This window comes from Bombina bombina, chromosome 4 (assembly GCF_027579735.1).
Source record: "Bombina bombina isolate aBomBom1 chromosome 4, aBomBom1.pri, whole genome shotgun sequence".
In the NCBI taxonomy this organism is placed as follows: domain Eukaryota; kingdom Metazoa; phylum Chordata; class Amphibia; order Anura; family Bombinatoridae; genus Bombina; species Bombina bombina.
The window spans coordinates 690,969,196-690,988,903 of NC_069502.1; the positions used below are offsets into that span (position 1 = coordinate 690,969,196).

The window sequence follows — 19,708 nt, forward strand, 5'->3', positions numbered from 1 at the left end:
ACAAAAAAAACGGGGAATTGAGGGCCCTATTCCTGTGGGAACTTACAATCTAGATATATATATATATATATATATATATATATATATATATATATATATAAATAACAATTTACGCTCACCTGATAAATTACTTTGTTTCATTACTCTTTCCTGCCACTAGGCGGAGGCAAAGATTCCCAAAGATTCTTTTTTTATATACAATTAAAATGACTAACAGGCAAAATCACAATTATCATGGGACAACTACCTGAAGGAATTCTTACTAAAGGCTGCCTCAGAAGAAGCAAAAAACATAAAAATTATATCATTTATTAAAAGTGTGCAAAAAGACCAAGACGCTACCTTGCAATATTGGTCAACAGAAACCTTATTCTAAAAAGCCCAAGAAGTGGATACTTATCTGGTAGAATGGGCAGTAATCCGACTAGGTGGAGGCTGTCCTACCTCCAAGTAAGCCTTATTGATCAAATGTTTTAACCACAAAGCCAAAGAAACGGCAGCTTTCTGTCCAATCCTGGAACCAGAAAAGTGAACAAACTAGAAGTTTGTCTGAAATCCTTATAATACTAAAAGGCTCTTACAACATCCAAGTTATGAAGAAGCCTCTCTGAAGAATTCTAGGATTAAGACATAAGGGACAACAATTTCTAGATTTTTATAATTCCAAGATACAACCTTGGGGGAAAAAAAGTCAAATATAGTCCACAAAACTGCCTTATCCTGTTGAAAAATAAGATAACGAGAATCACATGAAAGAGCAGACAACTCTTCTAGCAAAGAGATAGCCACTAAGAAAACAAAACCTTCCAAGAAAAAGAAATTGGCTTAAGAAGAGGTCAAATTTTAGCCACTTCTTGAACAAAAGAATGAATGTCAGAACGATTATTGTGGAACAAAACTGAAAGAGCAGAAATCTGACCTTTCAAAGAGCTGGCAGACAAAACCCTTATGTAAACCATCCTGCAAAAATTATAAAACCCAAGGAATTCTAAAAGAATATCAGGAAAAAAACATGATCTATACACCGGAAAATAAAGGCCTTCCAAGCCTTATGATGAATCGTCCTAGTCACAGGCTTGCAGGCCTGTATCAAAGTCTCAACAACAGAATCAGAGAAACCTCTCTGCCTGAGAACAATTCAATCTCCATGCCATTAAGCTTAGAGATTCAAGATCCTGATGTAAAAAAACTAATTTATGCTTACCTGATAAATTATTTTCTTTCCTGGCATGGAGAGTCCACAAATCCATTCTAATTAGTAGTGGGAATTCAACTCCTGGCCACCAGGAGGAGGCAAAAAACACCCCAGCAAAAACTTTAGGTATCCCTCCCACTTCCCATAATCCACAGCCATTCAGCCGAGGAAATATGGAAAGAGAAGAGGAACACCAAGGGTATAGAGGTGCCTGAAGTTTAGAAAAATAATAAAATGTTTTGAAATTAGACAATGGCGGGTCTTGGACTCTCCATGCCAGGAAAGAAAACAATTGATCAGGTAAGCATAAATTTTGTTTTTTTCCCCAATGGCATGGAGAGTCCACTAATCCATTCTAATTACTAGTGGTAACCAATACCCAAGCTAGAGTACACAGAAAGGAAAGCGAGGGAGAAACAAGCCAGGTGGACCTAAACTGAGGGCACCACTGCATAAAAAACCCCTTTCTCCCAAAGGAAGCCTCAACTGAGGCAAAAACATAGAATTAGAAAAATTCAGAGAATGTACGGAACAAGGACCAATTGGTTGCCTTGCAAACTTACTCCACATAAGCCTTGTCATTAAAGGCCCAGAAGAATAAACAGCCCTATGTAAATGAAACAAATTCCTCTCAGGTCGTCGATGTCATGCAACCTCAAAAGCCAACCGAATGACACTCCTCAACCGAAAGGAAAGAGGAGCTGACATGTCCGTCTGGCCCCTATGAATGCCAGAAAACATCACAAAAAAGGGCAGAGTATTGACCAAAAACCATAGTAGGCTGCATATAGAATATTATATCACGCACCACATTCAGTGTGTGTCACAAACGTTATTTCTAAGAAGAAGGATCAGGACAGAACAATGAACGACAATATCCAAAAAGACCGTAAGAACAAATCCTAATTTAGAATGAAGGACCACATTATCAGCATGGAAAAACAGAATGCATAGGTTTAAACTGAGCCCGCTGCAGAACCTGAAGAAAAAAAGTAAAGCTCCAAGAAAGAGCAACAGGAAAAACACAGGCCTGATCCTGACCTGGACCTGAATAAAGGACCGAACATCTGAAAGTCGGCCAGACGCTTATGAAACAGAACAGGGAGAAAACTGACCCTTCATGAACCTGACTGACCAACCCTTCTCCAGACCCTTCTGGAGAAAAGATAGATTAGGGGGACTGCACTCCATGCCAAGAAAACCCAGAGAGTCACACTAGTACAAATATGTGCTCCAACCCCTATGGTATATATCTTGCAAGGCACCGGCCTTATTATTTTACGAGCTTGGATCAAGGAGAGAATCCTATCCAAAAAGACTTCGTCTTGCTAAGACGAAGCAATTAACCTCCTCACAGGTAGCGTCAGAGAATCTATATATTGAAGAAGAAAAAGACCCTCAAGTAGAAGCTCGATCCTCAGCAGAAACTTTCACGGAGGAGAAAAACGTCATCTCCACCAGGTCTGCAAACCAACTCCTGCGCGGCCAAGCTAAAGCAATTAGAAACACTAAAGCCTGGACCTGTTTGATACGGTTATCATCCAAACAAGAAGGGCAAACAGAGGAAAATGGTAAATCAGACTGAAAACCCACAGAAACACTAGGGTGTCTACCAAAAACTGACTGCGGATCCCTTGATCTGGTCTATAAACCACCAAAGTGATGTAGCCCAATTGAAATCAGATAAACAGGACCGAACTCTGATGGGTCAAGACTCTGTCGGAATCCAGATACCCTGATCTCTCAAGGAACGACAACTCCATGTCAGGCTCAAGAAGCATGTACCTTGGGACCGGTGGGCCAGAGAGAGTCACTAAGGCAGAAGGCCTTTTGTCAGGAGGTCTAGGACTGTCCACTGAGGCAAATCCGAGAGCTCTCCACTCCATTGTCGGAGCAAGCAAAACTGTAAAAATCTTCAGATAAGGTTAGAGCAATAGGGAATAATATCCACGGATCCACCATGAAACCAAGGAGATCCATACTCTGCATCCAGAGGAGACACCGCAATTCCTTAAGATCTGGCTACTGCCAAAAGAGCCTCCAGAAACTATGTAAAGGATTCATGGGGCTGTAGCTAGGCCGAAAGGCAGGGCTACAATTGGAAGAATTTAAAGTAAAAAACATCTGATACATAAAATACAGAGATTTATGTCGCCATGCTCATCTTATTTTAAAAGAAAAAGGGGAATAAACCCAGATGTGCTTGAGCCTTCTACCTAGAAGGAAACAAGCACTTACCTTTGGAGCCTCAGCTGTGAAACAGACAGAGCATCCCAGGCCTGTCAGATCCAGACACCCTCTGACAGGGAAATGAGAAAAAAGACAAGCAGAGTAAACAACTCTGGAGAACTCTAAAAGGGGATAGCATAAAATGGTAGAGGAGAAACCAGGACGACCCTGCTGACCTCCAACCCCACAACTCTTACTTAAGAGGGGTACTAGGACACCGTATGAGCACTATCCTTACGTGCAGGTAAACTACTCAATAAAGGATAAATAAATTATATATATATTTCAGAGCACCCTGTTGAGGCAGTGCATATCCAAAATAGTTGATGAAATCACCATGGTGTGAAATAGGACAAGATGTCCTAGGCATAACACCTTCTCATAAGAAAATATATAATGGAATCCTATCTACAATAGGTAAGAAGAAAACAACTCCTTAGAGTCCAAAGAACCCTAAGAAAGGAAAATATTCTGAACTCGGACCATACAATGTGTCACGGGAATAAGAATAAAATCTCAACAAGAGAAAGATGAAATTATCCTCAAGATCCCCAGATCACCAAAGAAAATATCACCTAGTTTACGAGTTTTGCGCTAAACAGGGTGCGAAACTAACGCCAAAAAAGTTGCGTTATTTCACCCTCCATAGCGATAGTTACTGAAAAGCCTCCTTGTGCGTGCAATATGGTGGCGTTAAGCTCCATACCGCACAAAATCCAAGGGCTGCTTTGATGTGCTCATGCACGCTTTCCCCCAAAGACATCAATGGGGAGAGATTGTTAGAAAGGTTTAGGCCGGAGGTTTAGGGGTTAATAACCTTATTAGTGTTGGCGATGTCGGGAAGCAGCGGAATAGGGATTAATAAATTTATTATAGTGGCAGTGATGTCAGGGAGCGGCGGAATAGGGGTTAATAATTTTTATTAGTGTCGGCGATGTCGGGAGTGGCAGTTTAGTGGTTAATAAATTTATTTAATAGTGGAGATGTGGGTGGGTGGCAGATTAGAGGTTAATAGGTTTAATATGGTGTTTGCAATGCGGGAGGGTGGCAGTTTAGAGGTTAATAGGTAGTTTATGGGTGTTAGTGTACTTTGTAATGCTTTAGTTAGGAGTTTTGTGAAACATTTTTGTGGGGCAAAACTCATAATTACTGCTCTCAGATGGCGGTATGGATCGTGTCAGTATAGGCTCGCAATAGCTGCGTTACTGCCATTACACTGAAATTGCCATTTTTTCAGCGTTAAAAGCCGTAAAGCAAAACTCGTAATCTACCTGTATATGAATATATTTATAATGATGGTCAAAAAATAAATGTCAGAGACATTTCAGAAATCACTTCAATAAGAAAGGGATTGCAAATCTACTAGGAATGCCAGTTGTCACCCGAAGCACACATCAGATAAGAAAACCTACCTTAACTGGGCTCAAACTCATCCATATAGACAAAATAGGGTCACAAGTGACAAAGTATATTACCTACATTTGTAAATATCACCTCGACATGCAAGAGATTATAGTAAAGGTTTATATATATAAAATATGAAAACAGAAAAATAAATATATTAGTGTCCGAAGATCACTAAGAAAATTTTAAAGATACACAAAACAATACATGTCACAGACATTAGTAAAAATCACCTCAATATGAGAGAGATTAATATATAGAGCCCCCATGGCTAACATAGGAAATACATGTCACAGACGTTCGTAAAAATAACCATAATATTAAAATGATTAATATAATGTGCCCCTATACATTAGAGCCATATTGGTGATAAGAAATATATTTTACATTAGACAATACATGCTGAACAGATCAATTCACAAAATCATGAATTATACATCAAAACTATGCTGCAGCCGACATGAGAAAAAGCCTGTACTGAGAAAATCTCATTCTATAGTAAATATAGAGGACAAAGATCACTACATAAATCTGTCCTCAATGTAATCTCATGTAGCAACAATAAAGCATGTATTCAATCCCAGTAAACAACTGCAGAGCAGAGATAAGGGAAAAATACGTTGAAATAAGAACAGGAGGGTTAGAGTATATGACTACATATACGCAAGTCATCACCATCTAGCTTAAACATTTCAAATGGTAAAATACACCGGGCACAGTTATGATAATTATATATGTGTCTATAACCATCAGTTAAGGACATATTGATAGATATATGTCTGCATCTCTGAAAGCTAAACAAGTATAACATAAGAAACTACTCTAAAAGGAAGGTAGATATCAGCATCTTGATGAAGTTACAGAAAAACGGGATAATTCACAAGGTGCTACCAAAAACAGCCACTAGATGGCAGCAGACATTAAGAAAATGCAGAGAGACTATTTTTTTTTAACTGAAATAAAAATGGCAGTCTACACCGCAATTAGAATCTGAGTACCACACAGTAAAATAGGTAAATCTCAGAGCCCACACATTATGAAATAAAGAACATACACTTTTAGCATATATCCCCTATATATGTCTGCGTCTTAATCAGATCGCTTCAGAATCACTTCAAAAACAAAGGATTGCAGTACAACTCACAGTTACGTTTGCCATTTTAAAGATAAACTGTACAGGAAGCGAGATACAAAGAGATACTTATGCTGAGAGCAGTCTCACAACGATCACAGGCAAAGTTCACCAAAAACACCACCAATGGCGGGAGAGAGATACGGCGCAACAAGCCATAGACTTAAAATGGCGACGTCTTTACTGTCAGAGTTATTAAAAGTGTGCATAGTGATCGCACTACATAAACAGTGCCCCACACTTGACATCCATTATAAGCGATCATCGCCCCATTAGAAGGAAGCTCTAAGGCTGTCTCAGGGCTACAGTAACAGAAGCCCCTATATAATACCCAGTTATAGAGCCGTGGCCAATACCTCTGTCACCAACGTACTTAGGATGGGTGCTCAGAGGGTCTAAAAACAACAAATAGGAGCTAACAAAACAGCGTGCAGTGCTTCCACTCTAATGCTTTAAACAGAGGCGCCGCCGCTGAAAAAGTAAACATACTGGCATGAAGAAGCTAAACCTAAAAGCTTCATAGCAAACAAATGCCTCTAAGTAGTGCTCAAAAATGCCTGCCCCCACTGAGTGGATATAAAAGAGCAAAGTGGCAAAAGTCCCCCCACCCTTAGCCGTTAAGCCTTCTTACTTAGACCACAAGCCAGAGGGATAAGGGAATCCAGAGACTTACCAGTCTTGCAGCTTTCTCAGCAGCCCCAGGTCTGACAGAAACATCTTCATCCTGACAGGGACCTTGGAGCTTCAGCTGCAAGGCAGGAACAGTAACCCCGGTCTGACAGATCCAGACGACTTCTGACAGGGACCTGGGGAGAAAGGAAAAGCAGAGTAACCAATCCTGATTTTCCATATAGGGGTTAGCATAAATTGTTGGAGGAAAAGAAAGGACTATCCTGCCGACCTCCAACACCTACTAGCCACCACAACTCTTACTCAAGAGGATTACATGGGCACATCATTACCCCAATCCTTACTTGCAGGGAAACTACCCATTAAAGGATCAAAACTTAATTTTCTTTAGACACCATCTTCGCACACCTCCATGATGTACAAAGGCAAAGAATGACTGGGGATTATGGGAAGTGGGAGGGATACTTAAAACTTTTGCTTGAGTCTTGAGAAATTTCCTGTTTAGGACCGAAACGCGTAGACAACGCTGATTTAACGGCTCAGGTTCCTCTCACACTGGTAAGCATATTACTTATTGTTACGGATATCACTAGCGATATTGCACTATGTATTTTATCTCTTAAAGGAGATCGTCTCACACTATTTTTGCACATACACCAACGATTATCACCATTAGAAGGATAATTATATAAAGACCATCACTTTTTTGTTACACACGTATGAAAAGCATTTCCATCCCACCCCCCCCCATTTTTATTATTATTACTATTTTTTATGTTTTTTGTTGTACACCTATTTTTAATTTTGCAGCTTTGTATATTTTTTCTTTGGACACAAATTCACACGTATTTTTTGGGAATACTTTTGGATATATAACTTTGGATATTATTATAAGACACCCTTTTTTGACACATTTGGACACAGTTTTTTGATACACTGGATACAGTCATCTCTTGGAACTTTATTTTTTGGAACAATAGGAAACTGCATTTATCATCTCTATGGAATCATTTGGACTGTTCTTTAGTACCTATATCTCAGTGCTATATTTATATTTATGTCATATAGAACAAGCAGACATCCCACACAGATTTTTGTATAGGATAATTTATATAGAACTCAACGTACTGTATAGAACACAGTTATACTGTATTTTATTGTTTTTTATATTTTATATATTATATTATTGTACTCCTTTCATTGTCAACTATCAGCCTTTATACAATTCTAAGGGGTACTATGTTTTTATGTATTTCGAATCTCTTCTTGAGTAATAGTTTTTAACTTTTTTAATGTATCTTAAATAAATTCTTTTAACCCTATCTTTAGGTTTTGTAGCTATCTTAGCTGGCCTAGCACTCCTCCATTTGCACATTTTTGGTGTTCTTTGCCTCCTCCTAATGGCCAGGAGTTAAATTCCCACTGGCAATTAGAATGGATTTGTGGACTCTCCATGCCATTGGGAAGAAATAGATTTTTAGACAGAAGGTTTGGACGCAGAGGAAGAGACCAAAGAGGGCAGCTGGATATCTGAACAAGATCTGCATACCAGAACCTGCAAGGCCAAACAGAAGCAATCAGGATTCTAGCCTGATTTTGGTTAACACATATCCACAAACTCCCCTCACATAGTATTTGAAAAGTTTATTATTCAATCGAAAGGCCATCAGATCTATCTCAGGGAGACCCCAAAGATGTACTATATGATTGAAAACAGACTGACGACTGAAAAACTGCTTTACAGTTGTTCACTCCCGGAATAGGAACTGCAGAAATCAGGCAACAATTGGCTTCTTCAAGACACTTCCTTCATAGCTAGGGGACTACAAGTTTCCCCCTGATGAATGACGATTGCAAAACATTTGTCTGTCTAAAAACAGAAATAAGACTCCCTTTCAACAGAGGCCAACTCTGAAGGTCTCTGAAAATTGTGTTCTATAACATTAATTGGCAACCTCCCCTCCTGAGGAAACCAAACCCTCAGAGACCCCCAGATGGCCCCACAACCTGAAAGACTGACATTACAGTCAAAATAGGAAGAGCAAAAGAAGCCTCCTGCATAATAAGCTGATGATTCAGCCACCCAGACAGAGACTAACTTATCCTATGATCTAGATAAATCTTTTAAGAATATGATCCCTGCACCATTGCTGAAGAGGCCTCAAGCAAATATGAGCAAACGGAAAAGTATCCGATGCAGCAATCATGAGAGCTAATACCTCCATGTAAATGAGCAACTGAGAGAAAAGAAAGACTGAAGATTGTGACAAGCTAACACTAGCTTCAACCTTCTTAGATCTGTCAAAGAGAGATTCATGGAAACAATCCATCAGAAAAACAACCCTTGTGTGTGGAACCATGTTGTTAAAGAAACAACAACAGTCAATGAAAAAATAAAGCATAATCAAGATATCGACTAGGTAATGAAATACCGAATACCCCGAGTTCTGGTCACAGACAAAAGGGTAGAGCAAGAAACTGAAAATGTTTGTCTAAGAAGGTAAACCTTAAAAATTAGTAATGTTTCCTGAACTGGAACATGAAGGTAAGCATAGGAACAGGAAAAATCACTTCCACAGATTCTAGATCCTAAACGGACTGAAAAAAAAGGCCTGACACTTCACAGGATTTTTTTAAACATTGAACAGAATAAACCTTCTGTTGTATAAAGAGGGAGCACATGCGTTATCTGACGTCAGACAAAGAGCGCGCCAAAAAATGTTGAGATGCCTACGTGCGCTATCCCGATGCTCGCAGACTCAAAAGCCGCAGCACAAAAAAGATATACACAAACTTACAGAAAAAATGTGCACACAAAATACTACGCACACTAAAAAATATACTTAGATTTTGTATTTTTTATTTAAAAGGGCAATAACTGTCCCAAGGCTAGTATTTAAAACATTTTTATATAATATACAATATATATATATGAATATCCCCTATCTTGCTTTATAGGGTGCCAATATATAATAATAAAAACTACTTAACTATAAGCACTCATCCACTGGAAAAAAACAGCAAAAAACAAAACCAGTGCTGAAACATATCAACAGAAAATATGGAATAGGAGTATATCGATGAACCAACAGGAGGAGGCAAAGGACAGATTCCCGTAACACATGTGACTAATTCCCATGAGATTAAAAAATATGTCACTACCCATACTCTCAATACATCCCCCCATCAAACACTGCACTCTGAGGGGTAATGGACCTCAACTCAGTCTGAGAATCCCTCTCACTGATGAATAACATGCACATCTTCATTCTTCACCTTTCTCCAGCGGAGGCAAAGACAAGACTGATTTATGAGTGAGGTAGGAGGGGTTTTATAGAACTCTTGGAATCTTTGCCTCATCCTAGTGGCAGGGAAGAGTAATTCCCAGGAGTAATGGATGGTGGACTCACCACCTGTATAAAATATTTTATATATATATATATATATATATATATATATATATATATATATATATATATACACACACATACACACACATATATTTACCTGAAATTAAACTGTTGCTATTGCTTTAAGTATTTAAAAAGGAATACTAATGTATTTTATACACACACATATATGTATATATATATATATATATATATATATATATATACACACACACACACACACATACATACACTTTTAAAAAATACATAAGTATCCCTTTTTAAATACTTTAATTTCAGGTAAAGAGACACTAATGAGTCTGGAAAATAAAACAGGGAAACTTTTCCCTATATAAAACACTGTAAGCTCTCTTATACCACTACTAATAAACAGTTCAATATAGTTACTACACCAAATTATGTGTTTGTACTATGTAAATAAATGAAGCTGTTCTTATTTCCTGTACTTACAGGAAGATGAATGTTTTTCACTTTTCCTTTGTGACTGACAGCTATATTTTAAAGCTCTGTTCACATAACCAAACTCTCACTGTAAATATTACATTCTGCCAGTTGATATCCCAAGTAAATGAGTAAAGAACTAAAGAATTCCTTAAGAAATAAAGCTAAGGGATACTTTAGTAATAACACCTTGCTTAACGCAATTTACGTTACGTAATTTTATATGCTTAGGTCTACGATTGTAGTGATAAATGTATAATACATAACTAGAACCAATATAACATCTATACCATTTAAAAGCTGTTTTCTTTGGTTAATATATATATAAGTCATTGAAGGTACATTTTTGGCAGACAAATTTAATCAGATTTATTTTAGCTGATACAGTATGTTTAGGGAATGAGTACCGTATTAAAAAAACAAACTGTAAATTCCAAAATATATGTAATACTTCTGTATATATAACAATTCATACTCCCAGTTACTATATGTCACAATCTTCTTTAAAAACATGCATTGGTGTTTAGTTATCCTTACCCTGGGTAATTCATCGTACCAACTGAAAACATCAACTCCGATCAATGAAAAAATTCTGTTTAGAGGTGGCAGTATTTGTTTAGTGATGTAATATGTTGCATTTAATCTCAAATTATGATCCTGAAGAACATCAATGGGTCGTCGGACTAGCTGAATGAGAGGCACGCCAGGTGTTCCGTACACTATAACATAAGGAACTCTCTCCCCAACACGGGGTTCAGAACGTCGGTCATAGGCCACCATCTTCCTGTTAAATAAAAAAAAAATGAAATAAAAATATATGAATTAAATAACATTAATTCAAATACAAATAAATCGCATAAGTGTAAAATAAAAATGCTCAAAAACCTGCATTAATATTCCCCTTGCTAATCCATAAATGTACTTTAAGTTTGTTAAGTTTTGTTAAGTTTTGCATAACCAACACTGTTATATTAATACACTTTCCTACCTCTGTGATTCACATTGAATCTAAGCTTTTGCAGACTGTCCCCTTATCTAAGTTCTTTTGACAGACTTGCATTTTAACCAATCCGTGCTGATTCATAAATAACTCCAGAGAGTGAGCACAATGTTATCTATATGACACACATGAACTAGCACTAACGGTAAAAAGCAGTCAAAATGCACTGAGATAAGATGCGGCCTTTAACGGTTTAGAAATTAGGTTGAGCCTACCTAGGTTTAGCTTTCAAAAAAGGATACCAAGAGAACAAAGTAAATTTGATGGGAAAAAAGTAAATTGGAAAGTTGTTTAAAATTGAATGCCCTATCTAAATCATGAAAGTTTAATTTTGACTTGACTGTCTCTTAAAGTTGTATTATATTTCGCCAATAAACTCAAATTATATTATATCTCCAAGAATGCTTGAATTGCTTCCTTGCAGATTCTAGAGTGAAGAAGAAAGTTTGTTCTGATAGTAATAACTATATCAAGCCTAGGCAGGAAAGCCTACACATTCTTGGCAGAACAATCTCAGGACTTCATAATCTGAAAAGTGACTAATTTCTGCAAAAATTAAGTAACTTTCCTATCCAGATCAATTTGTGAGTAAATTAGGGGTGTCGAAAATGATCGTTAGCCCGATGCATCGTGATGCAGACTTAAACGATTCTGCATCGATGAACTGAAGTTAAGAATAGATTACGGAGTGACGTCATCACACAACGACATGTAACCCCAAGCACATTTTACCGATGCACCAAGCCCTGCGCCCGTTTGCCGTGTTCTCGCTGCTGTTATTGGCTGGGACAGGTATAGCAGATTAGATTGTATCCGGAGCTGTCATTGAACGTGCTTCCTCTCGGTATAGGGGGTTGGTTACGGTGTTTGCCCACGGATGGTTGTGCTGGTGTCAGCAGCAAGTGCCGGCGGTGATGGTGGAGTAACTGGTGCAGAAAGTTTAAGTCTCTGAGGTGAATGAGAGAGTAGGGTTATAGAACACAGGCCCCGTGATGAACAATAACCCTCAATTGTTGTGCATCACGGGGTCTGTGTTCTATAATCCTATTCTCTAATTCACCTCAGAGACTTTAGAGAAGTTTAACTACCCCATAGCCCACACTGTGTGAATCACATAAGTTGGATGCATTCATAGGCTACATCATATGCAATTTAACGGTTGCGTTTCCCCATGTATCCAGTTAGATTATGATTTTTACAACATACTAATATTTTTAAATTTTAAGATCTTTAGAGCTGTGATATGTGTCACTGCATTTCTATCTGCTCTTGCTGTGTTAAAAGACAGTATTCCCTTTATATTTACAACAAAGTGGCAGTGTGTGGCTGGCTGCATGCATGTGCATTTTCTTTTCCCCTACTGATCTGAATGTTCCAAGTTTGACTTTTATCACCCATTTAATACTCGTATGTGCAAGAATTGACATCTTTAGGGGTCTTATGATATTTAAAGGGACATTAAACCCAAAATACTTCTTTCATGATTCAGATAGAGAATACAATTTTAAACAACATCCCAATTTACTTCCATTATCTAATTTGCTTCATTATTTATATATCCTTTGAAGAAGAAATAGCAATGCACATGGGTAAGCTAATCACACGAGCCATCTATGTGCAGCCACCAATCAGCAGCTACTGAGCCTATCTAGATATGCTTTTCAGCAAAGGATATCAAGAAAATTAAGCAAATTAGATAATAGAAGCACATTAGAAAGTTGTTTAAAATTTCATGCTCTTTCTAAATCACAAAAGAAAAAATTTGGGTTTCATGTCCCTTTAAACTTCTTCTTATATTTCTATTATAACAGAATCTGTTTCAGTCCTGATGATTCAATAAAGAATCTGATTGGCGCAAACATATATGCAAGTAGGAAAATGAGAAAACCCCAAACAAGTGCATCTGATCAGAGAAAGAATGAGAACGGAGGAGTGTAGGGAAGCACGTAGGAGTAGGGTAGGAAAGAGAAACACTGGCATTATGGTATTTACTGCATAAGTATTATGCCTATATTCCTCATGTGCATGGAATAGAGAACATTTTAGGCAGATCTTGTACTTCTATGAAGGAGTGTACAAATGGGTGTACATAAATGTGTTGAGCCATGTGAACAGATAACTCATCAGTCTCTGATGACAATGTAGGTATCACAATATAATTGAGGATTATATTGTGATACCTACATTGTCATCAGAGACAGATGAGTTATCTGTTATACATGAGGAAACTGCATATGGTGTAGACTATGAATGTATCCAACATCTGTGATTCACACAGTGTGGGCTTTGGGGTAGTCAAACTTGGCATGCAGTAAAAGCTTTGGAGTAACATAGTGCATGTGGTGTAGGGTATATATTATATATAGACATTACAAATTAGGAATACCCCAAAACCTTTGGAAAATGCATTATCTAAGAGTCTGAAAATCAGCATAATGTTCTTAAAAAAAAATAATCAAAACTATATATTTTTATAAAAACACTACCAGATAGGCTATATAAATGGATCTTCAAAACATTTATGCAAAGAAAAATCTAGTGTACAATGTCCCTTTTACAGTTTGATGCCATTTAGTATTTACTGTTCTAAATAAATATTGTTGTTGTCTGCTGTGTTCAGGCTTTGCTAGATGCAGGAAGTGTCTTTTTTTTTTAGAGCAGATAAAATAAAACATAATTTATGCTTATAAGATGAATTCCTTTCCTTCCTGGCAGGGAGAGTCCACGACTTAAAGGGACACTGAACCCAATTTTTTTCTTTTGTGATTCAGATAGAGCATGCAATTTTAAGCAACTTTCTAATTTACTCCTATTAGCAAATTTTCTTTATTTTCTTGGTATCTTTATTTGAAATGCAAGAATGTAAGTTTAGATGCCGGCCCATTTTTGGTGAACAACCTAGGTTGCCCTTGCTGATTGGTGGATAAATTCATCCACCAATCAAAAACTGCTGTACAGAGTTCTGAACAAAGAAAAAAGCTTAGATGCCTTATTTTTCAAATAAATATAGCAAGAGAACGAAGAAACATTGATAATAGGAGTAAATTAGATTGTTGCTTCAAATTGCATGCTCTATCTGAATCACGAAAGAAAAAATTTGGGTTCAGTGTCCCTTTAATTCCTTACTGTTGGGAAATACAACACCTGGCCACTAGGAAGAGGCAAAGACACCCCAGGCAAAATCCTAAATATCACTTCCACTTCCCCTATCCCCCAGTCATTCTGCCGAGGTAACAAGGAAAAGTAGGAGAAACATCAGGGTATAAAAGGTGCCATAAGAAAAAATCTAAAAAGGGAGCCACCCATCAAAAAAATAAATTACGGGCAGGGTCGTGCACTCTCCCTGCCAGGAAGGAAAGGAATTTATCTGGTAAGCATAAATTATGTTTTCCTTCCATAAGGCAGGGAGAGTCCACGACTTCATTCCTTTCTGCTGGGAAAACTATACCCAAGCTCCAGAGGACACTGAATAAATAACGGGAGGGAACAGAAAAAAAGATGCGGACCCTATTCTGAGGGCACCACAGCCTGCAAAACTTTTCTCCCGAAAGCTGCTTCAGCCGAAGCAAACACATCAAATTTGTAAAATTTAGAAAAAGTGTGCAAGGAAGACCAGGTTGTAGTCTTAGTAGCCTTCTGCCCCTTACGCTTCCCCTAATAGATGAGAAACAAAGAGGAAGATTGTCTGAATTTCTTAGTAGCCGGAAGATAGAACATCAAGGCACAAACCACATCTAGTTTATGAAGCAAACGTTCCTTCGCTGAAGAAGGATTTGGACACAAGGAAGGAACAACAATTTCTTGATTAATGTTACGATTCAACACCACCTTAGGGAGGAACCCTAGTTTAGTGCGTAAAACCGCCTTATCAGCAGGAAACACCAGATAAGGGGATCACATTGCAAAGCAAAAATCTGAGAAACTCTGCGCGCAGAGGCAATAGCCAACAAAAAAAGAACCTTCCAAAATAACAATTTAATGTCAACAGCATGCATAGGCTCAAACGGAGCCTGCTGCAAAACACTAAGAACAAGATTGAGGCTCCAAGGCGGAGTCCCAGATCTAAACACAGGTCTGATCCTAGCCAGAGCCTTAACAAAGGACTGCACATCTGGAAGCTCAGCCAATCTTTTGTACAGTAACACAGACAGGGCCGATATCTGTCCCTTCAGGGAACTAGCAGATAGACCCTTCTCCAGTCCATCCTGGAGAAAAGATACAATTCTGGCAACCTTAAAGGGACACTGAACCCCAAATTTTTATTTTGTGGTTTAGATAGAGCATGCAATTTTAAGCAACTTTCTAATTTACTCCTATTTTCAAATTTTCTTCATTCTCTTGGTATGTTTATTTGAAAAGCAAAAATGTAAGTTTAGATGCCGGCCCATTTTTGGTTAACAACCTGGGTTGTCCTTGCTGATTGGGCAGCACCAATAAACAAGTGCTGTCCATGGTTCTGAACCAAAAAATTGCTGGCTCCTTAGCTGAGATGCCTTTTTTTCAAATAAAGTTAGCAAGAGAACGAAGAAAAATTGATAACAGAAGTAAATTTGAAAGTTGCTTAAAATTGCATGCTCTATCTGAATCACAAAAGAACAAATTTGGGTTCAGTGTCCCTTTAACCTTATGCTAGGAAAAGCCACGCTCTTCACACCAGTACAAGCAAGTCCTCCACACTTTATGGTAGATACGACGAGTAACTGGCTTACGAGCTTGAACCAGAGTGTCGATAACACTCTCAGAAAACCCTCTCTTGGCTGGCAACCTCCATGCAGTCAGCCTTAGAGAATCTAGATTTTGATGAACGAAGGGACACTGTATCAGCAGATCTCTGCAACAAGGTAACCTCTACTGAAGAGATGAGGACAGGTCGGGAGAACTGTGTTTAACTTTTCTCTTGCGTTTGTTAGAGCAAGGTAAGGCACTCAGGGCCGCAGACACAGCCGATTGCAACTGCGCGGTAAAGTCCACTGGAAAAAAGCCCCCTCCAGATGGAGGATGAGTTGAGCCGCGGGGAACTGCATGTGGAGTGGGTAATGTAGAAAGGGTAGTAATTTCTCGGGAACCAGATTCCTGAGAAGTAGATGGCTCAGAAGGGCTAAAAGTGCTATGAGTATTAGCAGGCTTGTCTCCCTTCTTAGACTATAGAACAGTGTTTAGGCAAATGGAAAAAAATAGCCTCCTCACAATATAAACAGGAATTATTAATCAGTACAGAAGGAGTAGAACCTTCTAATGTAGTATCAGAATCCTCCATAACTATGTATATACCCACAAAAGGACAATCAAAAAGAAACACTTTTATTTAAAAAACGGCATCTTAATACTCCCAATGGCTGGGGCACTCACCACCTCCTAGACCCAGACAGCGAACAGTGAAAACGCTATCCTCAGCAGTGATGATGTCTGCAGCAGGATCTTAGGAAATGAAAGAGACCGCACCCGGTCATGTGGTACGTAAGACAGGACTTCCCCTGCTATGAAAAAGGGCTCCAAGCTATTATGAGCTGCACAACGCTTCAAAAACAAAAGTGAAACCTGTTTGTTCCAAGCCAAAAACACACAGCCTACGAGCCTAAAAAAACTCCTCTCACATTAAGCAGATATAAATCCCCAAACTGTTCAAATATTCTCCCTGAAGGAGATATTAACCCTTAATCCTACTGAGGTATAAAGGAGCCACACTGTGACCCTGTATAGCATTTTAAAATGTATATATAAAAAGACGTCTTACCCTCCAGGATCCATGCTGTGGAACAGGCACAGCCTCTCAACTGTGACAGTCTTGCAGCAGCGCTTCTGACATGGACTTGAGTGTGTAGTAGCAAGCAGTGAAACTCGTCAACACAGATTGCTTAGGAGCTGTTAGCGACAGTCTGGATGGGTTCGCAGAAAAAAACTTTCCCTGCATCTCCCAGACTCTAACTTTCATCACTACTCTCACTTAGATTCCAAGTTTTGCACTATAGAGGGTGTGAAACGAATGCAACAAAAGTTGCGTTATTTCACCCTCCATAGCGCTGCCATTACGAGTTTTAAAAAAGCCCCCTTTTTGTGCAATATGGTGGCAATAAGCTCCATACCGCACAAAATACAAGCGCTGCTTTGACATGCTCGTGCACGCTTTCGCCATTGACATCAATGGGGAGAGCGTGTTTAAAAAAAAAAACACCTGCGATCGCGGAATGAAAAGCTCTGTAACGCAACCCCATTGATGTCTATGGGGAAAAAAGTTACGTTTAAACTTAACACCCTAACATAAACCCCACATCTAAACACCCCTAATCTGCCGCCCCGGACATCACCGACACCTACATGTTATTAACCCCTAATCTGCCGCTCCCGACATCGCCGCCACCTTAATAAAGTTATTAACCCCTATTCCGTCGCGCCGCCAATATAATAAAGTTAACCCCTATTCCCCCGCACCCCAACATCGACCACACTATAATAAAGATATTAACCCCGATTCCGCTGCTCCCCAACATCGCCACCACTAAATAACGTTATTAACCCCTAAACCTCTGGCCTCCCACATCACTGCCACTAAATAAACCTATTAACCCCTAAACCGCCGGCCCCCATATCGTAACAACCTAAATTAACCCCTAAACTTAACCGTAACCCTAACACCCCCTAACTTTAACATAATTAAAATATACCTAAACTAAAGTTACAATTATTAACTAAATAATACCTATTTAAAACTAAAAACAAACTTACTTGTGAAATAAAAATAAAACCTAAGCTAGCTACAAAATAACTAATAGTAGCTAGCTTAGGTTTTTATTTCACAGGTAAGTTTGTATATATTTTAACTAGGTAGACTAGTTAGTAAATAGTTATTAACTGTTTACTAACTACCTAGTTAAAATAAATACAAACTTACCTGTGAAATAAAAGTAAAACCTAAGCTGCTTTACACTTAAACCTAACATAAAAAAAAAAAACTAACATTACAAAAATAAAAAACATTAAAAAAAACAACAACAAAAAACACAAATTACAAAAAATAAAAAAAACTACCATTACAAAAAATAACAAACGAAATTATCCAAAACAATAAAAATGATTCCTATTCTAATACCCTGCTAAAAAAAACAAAACAAAAAAAAAAAAACAAAACAAAATAAAAAACCCCAATCTATAATAAACTACCAAGGGCCTTTTTTTTTTTTTGCTAAAAAAGAAAAACAAACACCCCTAACAGTATACAAACCCCCCCCCCCCAAACCCACAAAATAAAAATAAAGTTAAACCTAATCTACCCATTGCCCTGAAAAGGGCATTTTTTATGGGCATTGCCCTTAAAAGAGCATTCAGCTCTTTTGCTGCCCATTAAAAATAAAAAAAAATGGCTATTCTAAAAACAAAACAAAACAAAAAAAACACCCCAAAAAAAACACATTACACAAAATAAACGAATTATACAAAATAAAAAAAAATTACTCCTATTCTAATACCCCGTTTAAAAAATAAAAAAAAACACCCCAAAATAAAAGAACCCTAATCTATAATAAACTACCAATAGTCCTTAAAAAGGCCTATTGTAGGACATTGCCCTAAATAAATCCGCTCTTTTGCTACAAAATAAAAATAAACACCCCCTAACATTACAAACCCCCACCCCCCAAACCCACAAAATAAAAAAACTTACTAAAAAACCTAATCTACCCATTGCCCTGAAAAGGGCATTTGTATGGGTAAAGGGCATTCAGCTCTTTAAAGATTGCCCAATAGCCCTAATCTAAAAAAAAAAAACAAACCCCAAAAAACCTTAAAAAAAACCTAACACTAACCCTTCTTTAGGTACTCACAGTTGCGGAAGTCCGACTTGAACGATCTTCATCCCAGCGGCTCCATCTTCATCCATTGAGGACCGGCATCTTCTTCATCCCTGCGAAGGGGTAGCGGTCGATGCGGAGGTCCATCGATCCGACGTGGAGGCCCTCTTCATACGATCGTCTGCCGCACATTGAGGATTCAAATGCAAGGTACCCCTTTTATACTGGGGTACCATTGCATTCCTATTGGCTGAAAAATTTAAATCAGCCAATAGGAATTAGAGCTATCCTATTGGCTGTTCAAATCAGCCAATAGGATTTAAGCAGCTCTCATTCCTATTGGCTGATTCGAAACCTCTGGCTTGAACCTTCGCCTCCGCAGGGATGAAAAAGATGCTGGTCCCTCGATGGATGAAGATGGAGCGGCTGGGGTGAAGATCGTTCAAGCCTGACTTCAGCAACTGTGAGTACCTAAAGAGGGGT

The 19,708-nt window shown here is 38.3% G+C and overlaps 1 protein-coding gene across 1 annotated transcript in view; it reads right to left on the bottom strand.

The window, feature by feature from the left end:
• Positions 1 to 19,708, bottom strand: part of REV3L (REV3 like, DNA directed polymerase zeta catalytic subunit) — a 471,052-nt gene that overhangs the window by 9,306 nt on the left and 442,038 nt on the right. Inside the window, exon 30 of the mRNA XM_053710865.1 lies at positions 10,979 to 11,225. Coding sequence (XP_053566840.1) covers positions 10,979 to 11,225 — 247 coding nt within the window. The remainder of the gene's footprint in view (positions 1 to 10,978; positions 11,226 to 19,708) is intronic.